The sequence below is a fragment of the Podospora pseudoanserina genome, chromosome 1 (assembly GCF_035222485.1).
Source record: "Podospora pseudoanserina strain CBS 124.78 chromosome 1, whole genome shotgun sequence".
Classification (NCBI taxonomy): domain Eukaryota; kingdom Fungi; phylum Ascomycota; class Sordariomycetes; order Sordariales; family Podosporaceae; genus Podospora; species Podospora pseudoanserina.
Window position 1 is genome coordinate 7,488,151 of NC_085920.1, and position 22,771 is coordinate 7,510,921.

Below are 22,771 nucleotides of genomic sequence, written 5' to 3' on the forward strand. Positions count from 1 at the left end.
TAAGCTACTATAAGCCACTATGATTTACTATAAGCTACTATATATAGGCTACTATAGGCTATAATAAGCTATTATAAGCTATAAGCCCATAGGCTTTATAAGCTTTTGCTCAGTGCATCTAGTATTGGTAATATAATTAATACTACAAATGATTCGTATAGTCAGGCATAGTCTCACGTATTTCAGTGAAATATCCAGGCCCTTAGCAGGTAGTTCAGAGGTGGCCAGTGCAGCTGGCAAAAGTGGCCCGGGTTTGGCTAAAGTTCTTCAGTTCAGTTTTGGCCAAAAAATGGCAGCTGATCACACACCCTCAGCTCCTGCTCTCACTTGCACGTCAGGGCCCACCTCCTTCGTTTGCCCCTCCGAAAGCTATGACCCTGCATTGCACCAATCACAGAACAGCACAGGCTAAGAGCACGCCCAGAACGGAAAGTGCTCATGGAGGGCGGGGGATGGGAACACAAGAGACGGAGGCAGGCAGGAGAGTAGGCAACACTGCATTTCATTCCTCTGCATCTCACGCTCTGACTCGCATGATCGATCTTGCGAAGCAGCGGTCTCGAACAGGGACCAGTACGAGCGGGAAGCAGCAGCATCGAGCGTCGACAATACCTCCGCCGCGCCATCGCCATCTGGCTGGCTGTCTCTTGGTCTGTCACTGTCTTGAGCCACGCTGTCTCACGGACTTAGCCATCCACCCCCTCCCCTTCTCTCACTCTCCCACCCAGACATCAACTGACCCCTCCGCAGCTTCCGGCCGGGCCAAGCACTGCTGATTAAAAACTCCCGCTCAGTGTGTCACTGTCGCCGTGGATCTTTAAGCGAACCGGGCCGACCGCCTCTGCAGCTCCAATACGCGACTTTGCCGCCGCCGTGTCCCGCTTCTTGATCAGATCTTACCATGGAACACGAGCGCTATGAGGGGGCCCTGTGCCTGCCGCCCCAAGAGCAAAAAAAAACCTTTGCCATGGCAAAACGCTCACACGGACTAGCCCACAGCTACGCTAAGTTAGTGTGCGTGGTATCATCCATGCAGCAGGGATGGCTCCAAGATTTTTCTGCGAATGGCATGCTGTTGGCAAAGTAAGCGTCGTGTGTGGAGGCAACAACAAGAAAACGAGAAGCGATCACGCTGCTGATGAGCAGGACAGATACAGGGTCATATCCCAGGCACCCGAATTGCCGTGGGTGGGGTGGGAAACAAATAACATGCATGTAACAATGGGACGGGCCAGTGGCAAGGGTGCGGTGTTCCTCCGGCTGGCAAAAGACGGAGGGTGTGATATTGATGGTGGTGGTGAGGGTGATGGTGGTTTGCTGTTGTAATGGATTGGACTGTCTTGAGAAAGTCCTCGGCGAGCAGCAAGGGAGATGGGAGAACACAAGGGCCGGTTCTGATGACGCGTGAGGAGCTGTTGCTCCCCAGCTTCGAGAAAAAAACGTCCATCGATCCGGAAACGTGTCGGCAGGGTTCGTGCTGGAGATCTATTGGACGTTCCCGTCCCAGCGTCCAGGACAGTGGGTTGAGTTGGCGGCAATCCAAGTCGGAGACTAGCGAAGCCCGCCCCACTGGAGTGCTGAATCACTCTCGGGCCTGTCCGCTGGACTCCAGCTCACAGCTTACAAAAGTCACAACCTCACGGCTCTGCCATTGCATTTTCCCGGCCTGCCGCCTGTTATGTTGTTGGTGAGTTGTGGGTCGCGCATCGGCCTTTGTGTCCGCTGTCCGCTGATGACGGACGACAGTTGCAGGTATAGCCATGCGCTAGTATTGTGCTAACATGAGAGAGCCCTCGCATAGCATCCTTGCCCCCTCTTTGAGCCAGCATTCCCGATCGCGGAGCACTGCTCTAATGGACCGATTGCCCCTCTCGTCCGCCTTCACCGTGGACGAGTGAGAAGAGCCAGAAGGCTTTTCTGCTTCTGTCGACGTGCAGTTAGATCCAGGCCTACAGCTTCTCACATATACCCACTGAGGGTGCGAAGGGACGGACGAACTCGATGATGAGGTGGGAGTCGTCACGTAGCATCGCCGCGATTCTGAACCTCGACCCCACTGCATCACACCCTCCCGGGCCAAAGGTGATGGTGGAAGATGATGCTGGTGTGGTAAGACGGCTTGACACGGGAAACGATAGAATCGAGCGCCATATACAACGAACTGGTCATACTTGTTAGACCGTCAACTTGTCAACGACCGGCACTTGTGTCCAGCAACCGAGCCCGACTTTGTTCCGGTGCTGTCGCTGCAGCCCGCCCTGGGGAGGGTGAGCCGGCAGGCTGGCAGGGCTTGGTGAACGGTGTTTGTGCTGCCCTCATGGCCCAGGAGCCTTGCAGTCTGATTCGACCGATTCATCATCAGGGCGGTGCCAACCGTGCGGGTGGAGCTCCTCGCCGGATGTCACGCTAACGAGCGGGTGTGCGAGGGTCGCCCGTGCGTTGCAGTCCCGCGTCGGGTCCTGTGCCAACCCAGAAAAGCCGATGGGCCTTGTAACACGACGGGACGGGTGGGCAAACCGTCAGAAACCGCATCAAGAGATGTGTCAACCAGACGATTTCCCCCCGGCCCTCCACCAGAGACGAACGGACAACCGCTATTGGCAATCCGTCCCGGGAATCATACACATCTATTCTCCCCTCCAGAAGGACCCTCTTGGCAAGCATACACAACGCACGGAGCAGTCTGGGACAGCCTCGAGCCTCGGTGATCGGTGGCCGGTGGAGCCAAGGATCGGATGGATCGAGTGACTGCGGCATGGGGATTCGCGTGCCGCCCGCTCCTCTTTTAGGCTCATCCCGCTGGCCTTCTTCCGGACCTGGTCTCTGATAGGCCCACCTGAGCCCATACCCTTGCACCATTCTGACCGCAACTGCACGGCGATGGCTTGCTCGAGTACGGTACAGTGGAAGTTGCTCAACCTATTGGCTGGTCCTCGATCACGTTCTTTCTAGCCTCAGCTTCCCATTTCCAAGGACGTGGAACCATCAGGGGCCACAGCAAGCCAATCCGACATCGTGCCTACCATGGGATGAGGCCAAGCATAACTCTTGGTGCGCGGGGGGGAAACTGAGGCAGGACTCCCTGCCACCCCACCACTCCGCGATGGACGAGTTGCTTCCATATTACCATTCTCACTTGTACACATGTTCGGTTCGCTGCATGCCATCAATGACACGGGGTTTCCGGCCCCCCCATTGGACAACCGTGGTGGGAGGATGAGCTATTACTGCGCAGCTATCTTGAAATGCGTAAGAGGGTGCACGCAAAGGTACTGCGAAAGTCATATAGCTCGCGCACACAAGCTGCATGCGGGGAGAGGTCCGAGATCTTCTGGTCACACCCGCCTCGCTTGTGATGCCCGTTGCTGCGAAGTTTTGCTTTTGTTGTGCGTCGGTTCGTCGTCATGACAGGCTTTCCAGCACCGCCTCTGCGGTACAAAGGTGTCGCGATGTTGAGGGAGCGATATCTGAACATACATGGTCACAACCTTGGTACACTCCTTCCGCTTCGGTTCTGCACTTCGGTGCTACTGAGCTCGGTTACGGCTTATCCAAGCCGACAAGCATCAGCGCAGTTGGGCGGTGTGCTCAACCAGGGGGAGCAACTTCAGCCGCGGCCGTGGGCGTGCATTTCGCACCATCCTCCGCTATGGGCTGCATACGTTCACCGTCAAGATTTAATTGAGTGCTGGGAATGTGTATTGAACTGGGTTTGTGCGGGAATATGTTTGGCCAAAGTGATAGCCTTTTGCGTTTCAATCCCGGCTCACCGGTCCCATCGTCTCGTCAGGCCTGATGGGATGTTTGTTGATTCAGGATGAGAGCGGGGGATGATCTCCGGATGGTAATCCTGACAGCGACAATCCAACCTCTTTCCGATGTGGACTGTGTCCATGTGAGGGAGAAGAAGCGCCCAGTTTCGGGTTCGGGCGTGTCTTCGGGCATAACCATATATGAGGTCTCGCTTTGCTGCACACTGCACAAGACATCATGAACTGACGAAAACTTGGGGTGACCAAAACAAGCAGAGCATCTGAGAAGAATCCTAGCCCTGCATCTACAGTAGTGGTATCTGGTACCCCCCGCGAATCCCCTTCTCAAATTGGGAACAGGCAGCGGCAGCAGGGGGGGGGACGTCCCGAGGGTCTGTTCCCTCGCCTTGGGTCTTGCACCCCCGTCTCATCTGATGCCTGGCCAGTGAAGGGAGAGAGTGATCAGCAATCTTGCAAAATCGTCACAGCTACTTGTGACAACCGATAAGAGTAATTTTTCTAGCCAAGCGTTCACTTCGGTCAACCGAATGTTGGTATTGCAAACCAGTCGAAGACGAGTTGCAGGTCTCATCAAGGCTGTACGACAGCAGCAATGCCGATATTTGCAGACACACAGGGCTCGGTCAGTCTTGCACACAACTCTAGACAGTATCACAGCAGGAGCTGAAGTCTGTTTGAGCAAACCCCCACAACAGTGACACCTGTCTTGAGCAACGGGTCCATGGAGAGATATTATTATCCACCGACATGTCTTGCATGGTTCAAGACACGCGGCATGTTTCTTCTTGGTGGCAGAAACATCCATCAAGCGAGCTGAACTCCAAACGCCTTCAAATCCATCCGCTAGTTCCACCCGGGGGGGGGCGGGGGGAAATTGAGCCTACCATCTCTCTTCAGCACCACCTCTCTCTTTGGGCCGTATGGACACTAATTCAATGGTAACATGACCAAAGGCTCGGTTGGGTCATGTACGATCGAGGACTTATCGCCCGTCATGGCCCTTCATGGCCCCAAGTTCTCAGCTCACGATAGTCTGCCCAGCTCCATAAAGCAGAATCGCGCGGTCGCCAGTTCCTGACGTCGCAGGTCTGCTGCAAGGCAATCTTGCGTGTCTTCATACAAAAGCCGAGCATTCTCTTGTAGTGCAAGTACTTGGTAGTTCTCATGCCGGCCCAGCGTCCAGTCGACGGGTAGCCAGATCGCTGGAGAGCACGCGAGCCATGCTGACCAACTTTCGGAGCAGTAGCAGGGTGTCACGACAGCAGCGCGTGGTGTGTTTCTACTAGGCGTCATTTGGCTCACGTTTTGCTGGACCAACGACTCTTCGGTCAACTTCAACATGGCATCAAATATGACCAGTCATTTTCTTCGTCGCCTTGTTGATCTCCATGTATAGATTCCGGGCGTGGCTTAGCAACTGTTGCTACTCCAATTCGGCCCTGACATGGATGGGATGGCTGTGAGGTCGTAGAGGCATATCCCGTCCGCAGATGGCCTCTTTGACCTCCGTACCGGTCTGACCACCTCAGTGTGCTTGACGGGCCAGGTCCTCGCTGGCAGCGGAATGATCCGGAGTGTCCAGTTCGAGCCCTTTCCATACATCCCCTTCGAAGCGAGGCGATGTCCGAACAATGGCCACGACAAGGTCAGCCAAGGCTAATGTCGGTGGGTTATATGTCCATTCCAGCACTGCGAACGTCGTCTGGAAGGGCCAGCTGGCTGAAAATTGGCCAAGGCGGGCGTGTTTGAAAAACAAATTCATACTCGACAGGTGCATTGTTCGAAACGCTGGCTACGTGGCGAGGGGTAGGCAAGGGATCCGTCGCTTGGGATAGTGTATCTGGCCCAAACACCCGCGGCCCGGGCGAGCGGTCGGACAAATCTCACGATGCGCAGATTGGATCTTGAATAGCTATCAGAACAGGTGTTCGGGCCCGAATGGCCGCCAACGAGACGCCCTTTTAACGCAGCAAAGCGGCACAAAACAACCACTTCGAGAGCGAACGGGCGCGTCAACGTCCAGAAGCGACAAAAAGGCGGTCAACATTCAAGCAAAAAACTAACAATGAGCCGGACGCCCGAATGCTGATCACATTTGTCTGTCACAAGCAGAGGGAGAACAACGGGCCACGACAACAGAAAGCGGTTGTGAGTGGTTGTTTAGGCGGCGCCCATCGTGTAGCTGAAAAGGGCTACGATTGGATATTACGGCTCATTGCCTTTTCCGTGAAACAACAGCATACGCAACCCGCACAGCCAAACTTGCAGGGGGTTGAGACGAATGAGTGCACGAGATGTCAGTCACGTGAGCAAAAGCTGCTGTACTCCACAGATTCGCTTCCGCGCGAATTTCCGTAAGAGAAAACGGTCCTCGCGTGGGAATGGCTGGAAGGGGCTTTGCAAATGGAGGGGGACGGGGCCACATGCGGAGAGGCCAGGCGCCTCCCTTGCGCACAATCGTGCTCATCGTGATGCCAGGTGCTGGGCGTTTCTGGGGGTGTTCAGGGTGTCAAGGTAGCAGAAGTCCCAGGATGGCCTGTCCAGGAGTGGCTTGTTTTGGATCCCCTTGTCTTCGGTGACGGAGTGGCGTGAGTGGCGACCGTGGATGGTCCTTGCTTGGCTGCTCCGTATCGCCCTTCCCCGAAATCAGATCTGGGAATGCCCCAGCTCTTGCAATCGCTTGGCAGAAAATGGGAACCTCCATCAAGGGCGGGGGCAGTCCGTAACAGTAACATCCACCCAAGCAACTTGATACCATACACGGACCGAGCGACACCGCCGTTCCCTCTCCCCCGTATCGCTTTTTGTTCAAGAGGGGACGAGTCTCGCGCGCTTGACGAATCGAAGGAACCCAACGAGAGACGATTTGTTGGTTGGTGCTCGATGCAGCAACATGTATCCGAATCAAACCCCCTTCACCAGCACACTCCCCTACATGAGCTAATGCCACCCACCTCACCGAGGCCGCACACCACAGCACACCACAGCACACCGCACCCCCAAATCGCCCTCAGTACGTGACATCTTTACATGCGACGGCACAATCACGGTGAGAAGGCCCCTCCAGGCCAACAGGGCTGTCGAACAAAGGGAGACAGGGCATCCAAGGGGCCCTGTAGAATTCATGTTACACTGAGGGCCGCGAACTGTACCTTCCCGTTCCGCGCTTCCCGGGTGCCATGTCCGTCATTGCCTCATTCCTGCAGTTCTGTTGTCCCGCTGACGGAGAGGAGAAAGCCACTGGCACACGGGCAACTGTCGTCCAACAACCCGAAGTGGTCGGAGTTGGGGGGTAATCGTCGGGCTGTCGACACCTTGACCAGACCCAACATCGAATCCAGGTGTAGGGCTGAGCGGGAATTTCCTGACCGCTTTTGGTGGAATCGATCAGCATCAGGAAGTTCACACGACCCTTGGCCTCTTGCTCCCCCTCACCCTTGACTGCCTGCCGGCCGGCCGATCTCGCTAGACTCGGTTCTTGTCACAGTGTAAGTGTAAACTACAGCCAGCCTCCTTCGAGCGGCCGAGGGATTGTTGCGATACCTGTCGCCTGCTGCTGCGCGGGCCCTGCAGCAATTGCTGCGGCGATATGCCCCGTGGTGGCACAGAGGCACCCAGTCGAGGTGACTTCCTGGATGGATAAACACTGCTGATGGTGCAGATGGTCCTGTGCAACCAACCTTTTCAGGTCGCCTCACCACAACCGCAGCTCTCCAGAGCTCTTCCTCACCAGGGGTTGGGGGAACACACGAGCTTCACACAACCGATGTCATCCGACTCACACAGCCGCCAGGAGACCACTGTGTGCATACAGGTACCTGCGGTGGCACAGGTCACTTTGGGAGAGGTGATAGCTCGGACGCAGGTTTCTCTCAATCTGGTCATCCGGCAGCCCCTTCGCCGAACCTCCAGTCTCCCGCGCGGCAGGACTTGTTTGGATCTGACAGGCCGGTCGAAGAGGGTCTTATGCTGCCGTCCCATGTTTTTCGAAACGCCGGCCAGGCTTTTGTAGGGATAAAGTTGGGATTTTGCAGCAATGGGTTGGCAGGCTCCATATATCAACCCACGCACTTCGGTCACGGTTCAGGTGGTTGGAAACCTGTCGGAGAGATCCTCCCTCTGCTTGTCCACCAGGCTAATGTGAGATTCGTTTCAGTCATCACTCTAACGAAGCCGATTGCGCCTCCATCTTGACGCCGGCCCGGATATGACCACTTCCCTCACTGCCTGCGTGGCCCGAGAGGAAAACCGATAAACCTTGTGTGTTTTGTGGTGACGTTGCAGTCCCCTGCTCCCTCCGATGCCGATGCGGGCAGTGTGGGCAAACAGACAGACGCAGCGCTCGTGGAACAGGCACAGAGACGCCCTTCCAATGCAGAACCAAAAAAAAAAAAAAAACTCACAGAGCCGGTCAGCTCGCAATAAAACACTCAATTGGAAACGAATCCGGACAAACGGCGGTGAGGATGGCGGACCCCCGTATCGCCTACCGGCCGACCATTGCCAACACGGCACCGCATCACACCTCACTCACCTTGGGACCCTCACCCCATCAGTCAATCTCGGACCTGCTGGTTGCCCAACGCGCGGGGCTCGGTGCTGTGCGCCCACGGAAAAACATTTCGAATGATGTTTGGATACTCGCAGCAAGCATGTTCTGTCCCGCTCCTCTGATGCGGCTTGGTACAGGCAGGCCACCGAAAGCTGGTCGGCTGCCTGCCGGTATATGTCCGCAACATAAGGGGCTATATCAAGACATGATGTGTCGTCTTGAAGCTTCCCCGCACCCCAGCAAAGCTGGCTAGCCAACCATCCAACCAGTCCGACAACCATCGGGTCACGGGTCGATCGAGTAATGTCTGGCAATCCGGTTTTCTGGGCCGTTCTCTCGTCTTGTTTTGCGGCCCAACAAACGCCTCATTGACGGGTGCCCGTTGAAAGCCGTCCCCGTTGGCAGGAACTGGGGTTGCACCAAGGAAGGGTGCCGCCAGCCAGTGCTGGGTGCAGCGGGTATTATCTAAGTGTGCAGTGACCCGGCTGGAAAAAAAGTGAGATCTGACACTTCCGCCCGGGGACGGGTACGGGCGGGAGACACAGGGAGAGCAGGTACCCCATCAGCATGGGTGTCCTGACTGTTCTCAGGAGCCCAAAGAGATGGAGCAGGTTGTGATGAGTATCACACAGCATACGCATGTGGAGGTGGGTAAAACTCCCATGCCACGGTCACTTTTTGCTCCTCTCCTCATGATGATGATCTGATGGCTTGCTTTTCTCTCTCCTCCCCCCCCTCCCCTCCACGCAGTCACAGGGTCCGAAGAGGGCTCGCACCTTTTTCCTTCTTGATACCACCGCCCACCACCCTCTTCGCGAAGCGTGCTTCCTTAGCTTTGTGGCCCTGCCCTTCCCTTCCACCACAACCCCGCTTACCGACATCAGGTTGCAGGAAGCCCGCCGCAGCCCGCTTGCCGGTCTGTTTTTGCCTGGCTGTGCATCAAGCACCATGGCACGACAGCAAAAGGCGACCAAGGTGCAGCAAGGCAGCGGCGCGTGAGGGATTTGCCTCGGTTCGGTGGCTTTTTTCTATCATATGAACTTGCAGTTGATCAAGGCAGGAAGATGGACAGAGAGATGGTGAAAGAGAGAGAGAGAAACGCGGGGCAGCTATCCGTGGTAAGACAGGGTAGGTAATCTATGAGACTGGTCTGGACTGATATTGATGTTTCGCCGGGCACCCACCACCGTGAACCAAACCCCGGGCTGAGCCGAAGGTTGGTACTTGGTAACTATACGGCCTGGGGACTTATCCATCTGATATTAGATTGTTACGCCGTGGATTAAATTACAATGCAGCAGTCGTCATATGAGGTCTAGACAGGATTAAGGGGTGTGCGTAGTGTGCGTAGTGTGGCGTCACCGCACCCTCTCGTGAGGACAAGAAAGAAACTAAACGGTTTGATCTACTCGATTGTTTATGCGCGCGGGAAGATCAGATGGTGTGGAGGATTCATGCCTGCCTTGGCTTTGTTTCGTGACGTCCCCTTTTGCCGTCTTCTCTTCCCCACACACCGGCCGGCAGTTTTTATCACGCAAGGGCTTGTTTTGCTTTCTTCCAAGTTCTTGGAACAAGCAAGGGACACTTGTTGCGGACCGACGCGAGGGGGGGGAAGGGGGAAAGGATCGTCGTTTGTTTGGAAATGCAGGTGATCGTTTTTGGTGGTGGATGATGTCTGGGACGCTAGCGAAGAGTTATGTGTTTATCCTATTGTTGGTGGTGGTGACTCCTGGAGAGGAGAGGGGGTGCATTTACCGACCTAGCAGGGGGCGTGGGAAAGGTCTTGTCTTTTTTCTTCTGTCTCGCTGTTGTCTTGGAGTGAGTGTTGTGATGTTGTTTCTGATCAGCAAAACATGAAATCTGGGGGGGGGGCAAGCAAAAAGAAATTATGGTGCAGTGAACCAGACAATGATTGATTGATGGGAGCTGATGTGTGTGTGTGTGTGTGTGTGTGTGTGTGTGTGTGTGTGTGTGTGTGTGTGTATATTGTTGCTTAAGCGAGGCAACAAAGGGATGAGGAATGTCTCTGTTGGAGCCAAAAATATATTTCATGATGTCTTGTCTTGTCTTGTCTTGGGGACATACGATGGTGCTTGTGCTCTGGGTGGACGGTATATGGCATACCAAGAGGAGATGTTCTGGACAGCACACCACAGCACAGCACACCACAGCACAGCACACCACACCAAACCACACCAAACCACCATACCATCCTTCCTCCCTTTGTCAATGATGCTGGCTGGCCGGCTGGCTTGGGTACAAAACAAGCAGAGCGGGCGGGCAGGCAAAACTTGGTTGGTTTTGGGGTTTGGGGGTGGTGCTTTGCTGCTCCGTCCCGCTCCGTCCCGTTGGGCGGGCTTGAGCGTCGGGGTGATTCCATAGGGTGGGGCGTTCTTTTTTATTTTATTTTTTTCTTGTCCGTGTGCCCCCGTTGGGGAAACCTTTTGGGGGGGCTTACGGATACAGGGCACACTGTGTGTAATTTTGGTGGATGGGGGCAGTTTACGGTTTGATACGCAGGCAGAGAGACGCTGCCTAATGGGGTAAAGAGTGGGCTTGTTAAAATATTAATTACACACGATTTCACGCTGGGGGCAGCGAAATACAGTCAGTCTTGTAAACGGTCGGGTTTGATGACCATCAGTGAGGTCTGTCATTGAAAGATTGGTCATCATCAGCGTTGGCCTCCGAGTGTGTTGACGACGACGACGACGACGACGACGACGACGACAACGGAGTGAAAGCAACCAAAGCTGTCGCAGAGTTGTTGGAGAGGGTAAGGGAAACTCGCCGGGGTATTTGAATTGTGAGTAGATATTCACAGTCATTTGAGTTGCTCGTGTGAGGGTTGGGGTGAATATGTGCCCGATATGTTTCCGGAGAAGAGGGAAGATGTGCGTATTTAAATGTCCAGAGTGGAAGGCCAAAGAGATCACAAGAGTTCCTGACGTGTAGAGATATTCATTATCAGATTTCGCACTTTCTGATTTGATTAGGTATGTGGTGTTGGATTGGGGAGTTGAGGTTGGTTGGATTCAAGGTTGGATTCAAGGTTGGATTCAAGGTGGGAGCTTTCGACAGCCACGAGGAAGCTCTCGCTGGGTTGGATCACTACTTGCTTCTACGACTATCACTGATGAGAATCACTAACCAGAAATCAATCAATGGGCGGGAATCCAGATGCTAACGAGAATGCTTTCGCAGATATTTGTACTCCATCACCAAGATCGGCCCGTCAGCACCGTTCAACCATCCATATCACCGACCTGCTGATCACGTAGCCAGCTGGCTTTCCTCAGCCGAAACTCTCACCATCTCAACATGGCCGATCACCCTCACACTCACGGTTCCCATCATGGTCACTCCCACGCGCACGGCCACGGAGAGGCTCAAAACAGGGAGTACTTCAAGTACGTCACCCTTCACTCCCCCAGACATTGTTCCCAGTTGCTAACGTTCGAGCGAAGTCAACAAGCATCCTCTTACGACTCCAAGCACGAGAAAACCCTCGACAAGCTGGCTGAAGAGATCAGGAAGCGGATCGATTTCATTGGTGTTGAGTGGGCTGACGAGGAGAGCTCCGGTGACGAGGAGGAGAAAAAAGATGACAGCAGGGAGAAGAGGGAGGTGAGGGAGGTGAGGTTGTTGGATTATGCTTGTGGGACCGGACTTGGTGAGTCTCTGCATATATCCAAAACACAGAGAGGACAAGGCTGACACGTGTTGATGACGGTAGTTTCGAGGGTATGGTACCTTTTACTCAACCGGTATGGGAAACCCATATGCTGATGTGACTATATAGGCTCTTGCTCCGTATACCACCCAGTGTGTCGGCATTGATTTGTCCGAGAATATGGTACGTCCTCTTCCTGGTGCTGAGCTTGCTTCAGAGGCAAACAAGCACACATCACACATGGCTGACAGGAAGAAACCAGGTGGCTACCTACAATGCCAGAGCCGCAAATCAGGCAAGTTTTGAACCGGGTTCCCCCCCTTCTTCAGCCCCTTTATCGCTGCCAGTCAACCAACCCCCATCACCAACTACACCCAGTCCTTGATCCCCACACCTCCCCTCCATCTATCCCCCTTTACGCCTCCCGCCCCCCCTTTCACAAGCCAGTGCTAACATCCGTCCCCCAAAGGGCCTAACCCCCGAAGAAATGCACGCCCACGTCGGCAACCTGTGCCTCCCCACTGACTCCCCTTCCTACCCCACCCAAACCCAACTCTTCTCCTCCTCCGACTTCTTCTCCTTCGACCTAGCAGCCATCTGCCTAGGCTTCCACCACTTCGACGACCCTCCCCTCGCAGCCCGCCGCCTCGTTGAGCGCCTCAGGCCCGGCTCCGGCGTGCTCATGATTCTGGACTTCCTCCCCCACGAAAAGATGGACGCCTCCCATCCTGCCTCTGGCACTGTCATCCACCACGGCTTTTCCAAGGAGCAGATCCAGAAGATCTTTGAAGATGCCGGCGCAGGAGAGCATTTCGCCTTTGAAGAGCTGGCGGTTGTTTTCAACAAAGCTGCGGGGACGAGGGAGGAGATGAAGAGGAAGATTTTCATGGCCAGGGGGACGAGGAGGAGGGCGGAGTAGAGTCATGCCATGCCGGTGAGGGTCAAATCAGTGTTGAAGGACTGGACAAGATAGGATTGTAGAATGAAGTCTGTTGGCTTACCTGTTCCCCTACATTCAAACGTCACTTTGTCTGCCGCAGGACCACAAATCACAACAGAAAAGTAATCAGACGCAGTGAAACATTGCCTACCCATCACTACCTAGCCTCGGTCTAACGAATGCCGTTTTCTTAACACCATCCCATGCTTCTGCGTTCTACCGGAATACAAAACATTGAACCCAATGACAGTCTGCGTCCGATAAAGCCCCACCCATACCAACGCCCTTTCTCCTGGTGCTATGCCGTCATGTCTGCGTAAAAGGACAAAGTGATTTGCGGACGAGAGTCGCCTACTCCATGACACCCTCGGCGGTGGGCAGGGGGATGGCCTTGTAAAGGCAGATGAGCGCAGAGTGGGACTCGCCGCCTCCAGCAAGGGCATCGATCTTGTCCGACGTCACCTCGGTAACCTTGTCATCGTTGAACCACCACCACTTGCCGTCCTCAGGGCCGACTTTTCCAGTCACAGGATCCTTGGGCCCGGCCTTCTTGATGTACGCCGTGTAATGACCGCTGTCGGCACTGGCACCCTGATGAGTGACGACGCCGCGAAGTTCATAGATGCCAGACTGATTGGCGCCGTCGTCTTTGCGCAGCTCGGGGTCGATGAGGGAGTTGAGCTCCTTCTTGGCCGCGAGGAGCGCAGCGTCTTTCTCAGCCTCGAACTCGGCATCAGTCTTGAAACTCTCACCCATCTCCACGTCACCGTCAGCCGACGTGGACGGCTTCTTTCCCTTCTCCTTCTTCTCCTGTTCCTTCTTCTCCTCGGGAGTCTGGTCCTCGACCGGGTTTCTCTTGCGACGCTTACGGGCCCGCTCGACATCCTCCTCCTCCTTGCGCACCTCGCGAACCTTGTCACGGACGGGAACAAGAGCCTTCCTCAAGTCGTCGGTGCAGAACTCGACCACGTCCAGCTCGTGCGGGAAGGTCACCTTGCGCATGATCTTGGCCTTCTTCTGGACGTCACGCTTCCAGAAGAAGCGCACAAAGTGAACTGTGAGGTACTTGGGTAACCGAGAGATCTTGGAGGTCTTGGTGTAGGTCACATCCCTCCCGAGAGCCTCTGATCGCTTCTCTATCTTCTCCTTGAGACCGTTGGCGAGGCCATCCCTCAAATGCGCCGTCTGGCCGTCGATATGGCAGTTGAGCTTCAAGAACTGATCCTTGGAATGGGTCGGCTCCTCGCCCGCTTCGGCAGCGGCAGGGTCGTCGCATTCGAGTGTGCTGGACAGCTCTCCGCACATGTACTTGCCGATGAACGAGGCCTCGGCGGAAGAGCCTTCCCCACCTTCCTTGATCTGGAGCTTCTGGTTCAACTGAGACACAATTTGCGACCAGGCCTCCTCAGCGTCTTGTTGGGCGTAGCCTGGCCCCTTCTTACTCTTCTCGGCGAACTGTGGGAACGTGGTGCGAAGGGCGCTCAAAAAGCCCAGTGGTGGCATTCCTTCCTGAGTTTTGGACATATCTCTGAACAGATTCCTCAGCTGGTAGGTGATATCAGCTCCCGGCGTGGTGGTGGTGAGACCGAGCTGCGAACCACTGGGCGCGGCATTTCGGAACTCGTACTTTTCGAGCGACTCTTGAAGTTCGGGGATGGAACGCAAAGCCTGAAGTGTCGAATTCAAATAACAGGTGTTGCCCAGGTTGATAAGGCCGGCCGGTGTGGCTCCAGCTTGCTGCGCTTGCTCCGCCTCGGTCATGTCCTCGAGAAACTTGACCTTCTCTGTTGGGCGCACGATAGCACCTCCGCCCTCTCCTGGCGTTCCCATCATCATGATAACCTGACCAGGCTTGAGGCCCAGCTTGCTCATGTCGGTATCATCCTTCAGCTGGCCACCCTTGACGAGGATCTTTTGACGGTCGGGTTCGACACCTGTGAGGCTGAAGAGCTGGTACTTGAGCTCTTCGCCGGGAGCGGTAGTATCGACCTCGACATCGTACTTCTTGGGCCCGTGCTTGATAACCACTAACATGATCTATTAGTACCCACCCAAAGATACACGCAGGAAGGAGGATGGAGGAAGCGTCGTTGACTTACCGTTGACTGTCGCCATCCTGGGGGGTTGCTGGCGTTTTGCAAGTATGTGAGGAAAGCCTGTCCAAATTCGAATGCAGAATAGACAGCTGAAAGCCTCGGATTCTAAATGTTTTGCCCCCAAACCAAAGGCTCCCAAGGCAACCTTTGAGATTCGTCACTTGGCTTGGAGGTTGTGGAGCGCGCGTGGAAGGCAAAGGAAAGGCGCGGGGTTGTCAGTGGTAACAACAGGGATTGCACCCACCGCCACAGCTGCGAAACAGGGGTTGCTGGGCTGAAGAGCATTACGTAACCCAGCCAGCCGGGTGCTTTGGGCTACGTGCCTGTGCCGCCCCGCCCTGGCCCGCCTTAACTGCACGCAGCTCTCGACAAGCAAGGAGCTTGCCAAGGATACCCAGAGCGACGACGACAGCTCCAGGAGAGCCTCATCTGCCAACACCACCACCGGATCACCAGGAAACAGTTAGATCTGGAGGCATCCTGCCAGTACAGGCATCATGGTGAGCTCCTCAGGGCGCCCAGAGCTTCCAACATCCCAGACATCCCGAGTAGCCAAGCTGACATGCCGTATCCCTGACAGTCGCAATCACTTCGACCGTATCTCCAGGCTGTCCGCAGCAGTCTGACCGCCGCCCTCTGCTTGTCCAACTTCGCGTCCCAAACCGCCGAAAGACACAATGTTCCCGAAGTCGAGGCCCGAACATCACCTGAGGTTCTCTTGACGCCCCTGACGATTGCGCGCAACGAGAACGAGCGGGTACTCATTGAGCCCAGCATCAACAGTATTCGTATCAGCATCAAGATCAAGCAGGCCGACGAAATTGAACACATTCTTGTCCACAAGTTTACAAGATTCTTGACGCAACGCGCCGAGTCATTCTTCATTTTGAGGAGGAAGCCCATCAAGGTATGAGGGACCGCTGGGTCAACCTAGATGCCCACCTTCCTCGCTTTGGCTGTCTTGGGACGTCTTTCCGTGACTGACGCGTGTGTCTGCATCACAGGGCTATGACATTTCATTTTTGATAACCAACTTCCACACGGAGGAAATGCTCAAGCACAAGCTGGTTGATTTCATCATCCAGTTTATGGAGGAGGTTGACAAAGAGATTTCAGAGATGAAGCTGTTTGTATGTTCCAGTTACGACTCTCTTATGTCGAGGACCACGCTAATCATTGCCATCAGTTGAATGCGCGGGCTCGTTTCGTAGCGGAATCTTTCCTCACTCCAGTACGTCAAGCCGCCCCCCTTTCCAATGTCTTGGCATATCCTGACCGCCATTGTACAGTTCGACTGAGCGAGCCCGCTTTTACACTACCTCACTTAAATTATTTTGCATGCAATTGAACAGCTTTCCCTGATGTCACTACTCTTGTCGCTTTTATGGCTTCAGACCATCATGCTTGGCGTTTCTGGAGAAAAGAAGTTTGTAAGCGAGCCATTTCACGACTGTTACTATCCACGACACTTGTCATGGGTCCTTGCCGGTCTCTGGTCTAGAAATAAAGTCTGGGTTTTACAGAAGTCTCTCCCATTTTCTCTGTGTTCCATCAGCCCAAACTACCCCCGTTACGCCATCCGCCGGCCGGGCCAGATGACGGCTCAAAGCCCTCGACATCCAAGGGTGTTGCATGTTACCTTGTTCGGCGTGAAGTGTGGACTTGGTTGGATCCGTGACCGCCTGGCCTTTGATTCCGTCTGAAATCCCGTCCTGTGTCAAGAATTTGGCAGGCGCGTTGCCAATTCTTTTGTTCAGATCGAGGCCAAGGACGTTTCATCTGAAGAGAAATCTGGTTCTTGCAGAACACCTGGGAGTTCTAGGTGGGGAGATAGCTTAATCCTACTCCGCCGTTCTGGTAATCCCATTCAACAGATTTACTCCTTAAGCTCTTCAATTTTATGTTCTCAGTTGAAACATCGATATCCCGATATCTTCGTTTCCTGCTGTTCTCTCGGAGCCAGCAAGATCATCACGCTCTCCACCTTCTCAACCAGCTTTCGGAATCTTCGAGGTCTTGTCACCATTCCCAACGTTCACATCCGTCTGGAGCTCAGGTAAGTCTGTTTGCTCTTGGTATTTTTCGGTTTGATATTCGCAATCCTCCCCTCTGCCGTCGATCATATCACCCTTTTCAGCCAGTGTCCAACTTGTGCCAGCCTCCCCTATTGTGTCTCGAGGACAATAGCCTCACTCGAGCACAATAGTCTCACTCGACGACAATAGCCTCACTCGACGACAATAGCCTCACTCGACGACAACAATTGCTGCGAAGGGCTCTTGCCCCACAGAGCAAACAATAGGTCTCCCCCATCTCAATCACCTCAAACCCCCTCGCAGATTCTTTCGAATACCTGAGGCACTAATGAATATTTAATCTAAGCCCTGAAGAACTTCCACGCCTTTCTTTCTTCCCCGGAAACAAAAATCCCCCCCAAGCTTGCTCTCTCCCTGCAACACTCCGAGCTACCTCATTCTCTAATATCTTCCTGGCATCCAGCAGCCAACCAACTACCCGCAACTGCCACCTCCCAAGGTATTTATTCCTGAAAACTCTGCAGACCCTTCTTTCTCTCTCCCTTCCCACCCCACAATTATCTCTCTCATCTTCCCATCCCACAACTTCCTCTCTCCTCTTCCCACTCCAAAACCTTTCTCTTTCTCTCAACCAAACACGTTGTGCCTCTCAGGTCGTCAATTGCCAACTCTCAAGAAGTCATCGCCACGCCGACCATCAAGGGGTACTTGTCGCCGACAATCAGGGGCTACCCGTCGTCAACTACATCTGTAAGTAAACATCTCCAGCCGCTCCTCTCCAGCCGTGATCTGCGAGTCGCAGCCGCGAGCTCCGTTTTCCCCGGATTCATCCCCGAGAGGCGACATCATCCTTTCACATCCCCGTTAAACATCCCCGGCGACATCATTGACGGTCTACTTCTATTCCGGAAGCTCAACCCCCTTCTTCAAAGTCTGCACTCCTCCATTTCAACTCCCACTGCTCACATTTCCACTGTCCTCTTCCTTTCCCGTTCGACTTGCGACCTCAAAAGTCGCTCTTTTCACCGGCATACTCACTTCCTTTGCTTTCCTTCTTTTCTCATCAACTTGCGACCTCAAGGGTCGCTTTTTTTCACCAACATTATCACATTCTTTGCTTTGCTTTATTGCTACCCATGCTCGCGCATCATGACGCCCGATTGCTTGTTTGAGCACTGACATGAGAAAAGGCTACCGGAGAAAGTACTCGGCCAAGCAACCGAAGATGAACTTCGCTGGACGTGGTCGCTCGACTGTGAGCGCCAACGGCTCTAACAAGAGTCAGTCTTCTGTCGCCAGCTCTGGAAAGAGCCGTGAGCATACAGGCGGTGTGTCCCTTCGTGAGCATGCTGAGGATCATGAGCAGCACACTGGCGGTGCCTCTCTTCACGAGGACACTGAGCGCACGACTGGAGCCTCTCTCGCCGACAACAAGGAACCCGAGGGCGGCGTCTCTCTCAAGCACTTCGCCAACGACGCCACCAATGACAAGAAGAACAGTGGTGTCAATGTGAGCGCGCGCAACGACTCTGACCAGGCGCCTTTGTCTTCAGTGAGAACTGCCAGTGCCTTTTCCCACCACCACAAGGCTATGTCAGTCTCCGGCCAGAACATGGGCCACAACATGGACACCATTCAGGTATGTTTTCGTGACCGTTTGCTATCTCACAACAGCTAACAGATCCCATCAGGAGAGCCACACCCCGGTCCGTCACGTCGGGTTGAAGTCTCCGATGGCTCCTCGTGTCTTCAATGGCTTCAGCAGAGGCACGGGACAGCGCTCTCTGCTCACTAGTCAGCACCTTGCCAGCGCACAGCTCTGTGCATCTCAACTCGGCCAGAGCACTTCTGCTCCCACTTTGCCATTTCTTGCCGTAGGACCCCCGACTCTCTTGTCTTGGTCACATCAGCTAACAACGAGCAGTCCCCACCCCAGCCTTCCATGGCCAAACTAGGTATGCCGCCCGGTGTCGTGAATGGCTCTTTCCGTATCCCTATGCCCTCTGCCTTCCTGGGATTCATTCATCATCCGATGGTGCCCGGTGGTGTTCCTCCTCCTACACCACTTGGGACGCCTTGTGGCGAGTCTTCCGCATTTTCCGCCGTTGTTGTCATTTTTTCTTGTTCTTCTGTGCTCATGTGCTGACTGTCTTCTCCCGTCCCAGATCTCACGAGCAATGCTGCCACGAACAATGCCGCTGCACCCCCAGCTCAGACTTCTCAGACGGGCCTCACTCCTAGCGCCAATTTTGTCCGCCCTGCCGCCCATGGAGGCCACGTTACTTATAACACCGGACCTATCTACAGCGGAATGGTTCTGCCTCCTGCTGGACTCAACAACGCCATCCCTCAGAGCCACTTCCCTTCCCACAGCAACGCTAGGCCTGTTCACGCTGGCAATGGCTCTGCTGCCTTCAAGCACGACAACCCTCAAAGCCACCCGTCTGTTTACAACAACGTTGGTCGCAAGAACAATGGCAACACCCCTCATCGCGGTCATCAGGTTGGTCAGAACAACCACATGGCGAACCTCAACAACAGCAACATGGGACCTCCCCAAGGCGACAATAACCTTGCCCAGAACAACAGCACGGGTGTGCCTGGCCACAGCAATGCTGCTGCCCCAACTCCATCCAATGCCGGCACAACACTTCAGGCCTATTTCAATCCTGTCACAGGCCAGACAATGAGACTGGACGGAACCATCTCGACTCCCCATGAGTCGAAGAAGGATAGGTATGCCGATCACTCCATTTACAATCAGTCGGAGCCGCGAAACTTTGCACCTCGTCCGATGGGCATCCCAGTCATGTTTCCACCCCCTCCCAACTTCACCTCGGGCCCTGGGTCCAGCAGTCAAATCGGCGACATCATCACCAACCAGGCATTCACTGACCCCTTCACTTCGCCGGATTTGTCTGCGATCAACGCTGTCAACGAAGCAGCGTACTTCCTTGCCAACTCTCACGAGATTGACTACAGCGAGTTGACTGAGGCTGAGCAGGAGTTGGAAGTCCAATGGGGATTGCTTCGAGACAAGCTCTCCGGACTCCGGACTATGGGTTCCAATGCCCTGAGAAGGTTGATCGATGGTGTTAACGGGATCCCCACCACATCGGTCCTACTCAATGTCATGAACTTTCCGTTCATTGAGAGTTCCAGTCAGTCGATGCCTGCTGTTTGGGGGGTCATCAAAATCAGCAACGTGAGTTTGCCGTCTCTTGTGTTGATGCTTTGCTTCGCCGGGCTGACATTTGTTGCAGATTCCATTCGGCACAATGCGAGCAGAGATCATCGCTATGCTTGGCCGCAATTCGAAAATCATCACCGATGCGCAGGAGGGAGTCCATATCATTATGGAGCGGGTTACCTCGAAGACTGGGGATGCTTTCGTCGAGTTCAACAGCATTCATGCTGCGGCTCGCACCGTCGAGCGCCATCACGAGGCTATCCGCAAGCACCGCCAACCTCGCTTGGGCGATCGCCCCATCAAGATGACGATGTCTAGTCAGAAGGAGCTCATGGAGGCACTTTTCCCCTTGTGCCGCGGCGTGAATTTCGACGATGGCCGCGTCACATTGCTCCCTGAAGACCCCGAAAGCCCGTGGAACACTTTCCGCGGCTTTGTCATGGCGGAAGAGTTGAACCTTCTCATCAAGCACATCGAGATGCCTTCTCGCTCACCTTACTCCAAGGACTGTCCCCAGCGCCCTTTTGAGTCGATGATCTCCACGCTCAAAAAGCTGCCGTGGTACGCCTCTCATCTGATCACTCTTGAACAGCGTCAGATCATCTATGATGCAACCTTCCGGCTGATCGAGTTCCTCGGTGAGCTCCTCCAGAAGGGTGATGGGACCCCTGGAAAGCATCGCCAGCAGACGGTTCTGAATGAGCAGTTATACAAGCGTCTTGTTCACGCAGCAATGCTCTGCCCCGGATTCTCTGTCCTCCAGAAGGACAACATCGCCTACCTGGTGAACATGTCCGGACCGGCCATTGCCGAATTCAACATGCCCCCCTTCTCCGAGTGCTGGGCGCACCTGTACAACTTGTGCCCTCGCCCTGGTGTCCCGGTCGACGTGCTTGAGTGGTACATCACCCTCATCCGCGAGGAGACAGTTCGCTACGTCAACACACTCCCGGCGTCGGTGCAGGCTTCTATCAAGGAGCGTGCGAAGGAGGACAGTCTTTACTTCGGGTATATGTGGCATGAGATCCAGCTTCCTCAAGGCAGGGAACTCGCCGCTATGACTCTTCGGGACGTGGCTGAAAAGGAGCTGGATGCCATCAAGCGGATCCTGGACCGAGCCGCCGCTAACGCCCACGCTCACCTGGTTACCGATGCTGCTTACCAGCATCCGGATCACTACATCGTGATCTAAAGCCGCACTTCCCCGCGGCTGGCCGCCATGAGCACTGCCGTGGGTATGTACGGCTAAGAACAGGGAACACTCCACCTCTCTGTTCTAGACGTCCTGAAGTGCCATTCGCAACAACCTGGTACAACTTGGTCCTTACGGCTATCATCCATTCCTCCCTGGCGGCTGTGGCTCTTTGCATTAGCGATTGTTGGTTTGTTTATGAAATTTCCTTCACGACACGCAACGACTGCACAGAATCACGAACTTCATGAACGTAACCTTGATTCTCCCATGAAGATGGCGAGGAACGAACAATGGCCTTCAGAGCACACGGCAACCTTTCACAATGGCACATCATCATCTTCTTCTCATCAAAGATTTTGGCTTTCAGCAAAGACGGAAAGTCAGGATGTTCCCTCTTGTTTGGGTTGGCGGTTGTTGGACAGGAGGACAGACAACACACAGAACGGATAGGCGTAGACGGGTTTTGCTTTTTTTTTCTTTGGCGATTCCTGTCGTGGTCGGTCTGCTCGGTCTTCTAGTTCGACATTTGTCTTTCTGATGGGAACAACCAGTTTGCAGAGCTTTTCCTTTACGAAGGGTTCCAACATGGCGGAATTTTTTCTTTCTTTCTTTCTTTCTTTTTCTTCTTTTCTTCTTTTTTTCTTTTTTTCTTTTTTCCCAGAAAACTCACCCACAAAAACACCCCCAAAAAAACTCGAAACAGCCACAAAACAATCACCAAAAAACTCGAAAATTTTGAGCATTCATATGAAAACACTTAGGCCTCTTTGGAACCCATTATCACTTGTCACAAACAGGAAAAGGTGGATTGATCACGAAACTGGAGATGCTTTTTGCGGGCTTTGGTCGGTAGAGAGTGGGAGCGGAGGAACCTTCCTGGTGTATTTTAGACAATAAAGTCATTGGCCTATTATATTTTTGTTTCCTGATGCATGCATGATGTGATATGATCTTGAGTGTGTTGATGATGCCCAGCAGGTAGTCCAAAATTGGTCCAAAGTAAATAGATGAATGATGATGGGATAGCGGCGCCTTTTGCAGAAATAAAGTGCCGGTAACATCCAGTCACTTCAACCTACCTCATATCACCAGGAAATCAAGTCTCAAATCTTTCATCAATGCTAATTTCTTCCTCCTGTTCATCTTTTCCTCCACACCAAACAGCAGTGGCGACATCACCATGGTGACAGATTCAGGGGAAGCGGGTCCTCCAAACACAGCAGAAAAAGGAGGCAGTGCACAGACACCCAGACCCAAGCCTATGACGTTGTTTTTTTGTGCCACTGGTTTATGCCGACAATTACCCGCCGCTGCAC

The 22,771-nt window shown here is 54.1% G+C and overlaps 4 protein-coding genes across 4 annotated transcripts; 3 read left to right on the forward strand and 1 right to left on the reverse strand.

The window, feature by feature from the left end:
- Window positions 1–11,646: 11,646 nt before the first annotated feature.
- QC764_120920 (uncharacterized protein) lies at window positions 11,647–12,917 on the forward strand (the record flags this gene model as incomplete). The annotated part of the gene is made up of 5 exons (XM_062943352.1): window positions 11,647–11,735; window positions 11,793–12,006; window positions 12,128–12,181; window positions 12,261–12,293; window positions 12,468–12,917. The coding sequence occupies 5 exons, from the start codon at window positions 11,647–11,649 to the stop codon at window positions 12,915–12,917; spliced, it is 840 nt and encodes a 279-aa protein (XP_062806440.1).
- A 132-nt stretch (window positions 12,918–13,049) lies between these two features.
- UBP6 (deubiquitinating enzyme) lies at window positions 13,050–15,255 on the reverse strand. Its single transcript, XM_062943353.1, has 2 exons — window positions 15,038–15,255; window positions 13,050–14,965 (listed from the first exon to the last, which is right to left on the reverse strand). The coding sequence occupies exons 1-2, from the start codon at window positions 15,051–15,053 to the stop codon at window positions 13,290–13,292; spliced, it is 1,692 nt and encodes a 563-aa protein (XP_062806441.1). The 5' UTR covers window positions 15,054–15,255; the 3' UTR covers window positions 13,050–13,289.
- On the forward strand, window positions 15,220–16,564 carry ARC19 (Arp complex subunit). The gene is made up of 5 exons (XM_062943354.1): window positions 15,220–15,534; window positions 15,615–15,941; window positions 16,039–16,164; window positions 16,221–16,265; window positions 16,324–16,564. The coding sequence occupies exons 1-5, from the start codon at window positions 15,532–15,534 to the stop codon at window positions 16,330–16,332; spliced, it is 510 nt and encodes a 169-aa protein (XP_062806442.1). The 5' UTR covers window positions 15,220–15,531; the 3' UTR covers window positions 16,333–16,564.
- Window positions 16,565–19,330: 2,766 nt separating this feature from the next.
- On the forward strand, window positions 19,331–22,360 carry QC764_0024660 (uncharacterized protein). Its single transcript, XM_062940094.1, has 2 exons — window positions 19,331–20,275; window positions 20,334–22,360. Exons 1-2 carry the CDS (start codon window positions 19,382–19,384, stop codon window positions 21,450–21,452), a joined length of 2,013 nt encoding a protein of 670 aa, XP_062806443.1. The 5' UTR covers window positions 19,331–19,381; the 3' UTR covers window positions 21,453–22,360.
- The last annotated feature ends 411 nt before the right edge of the window (window positions 22,361–22,771 follow it).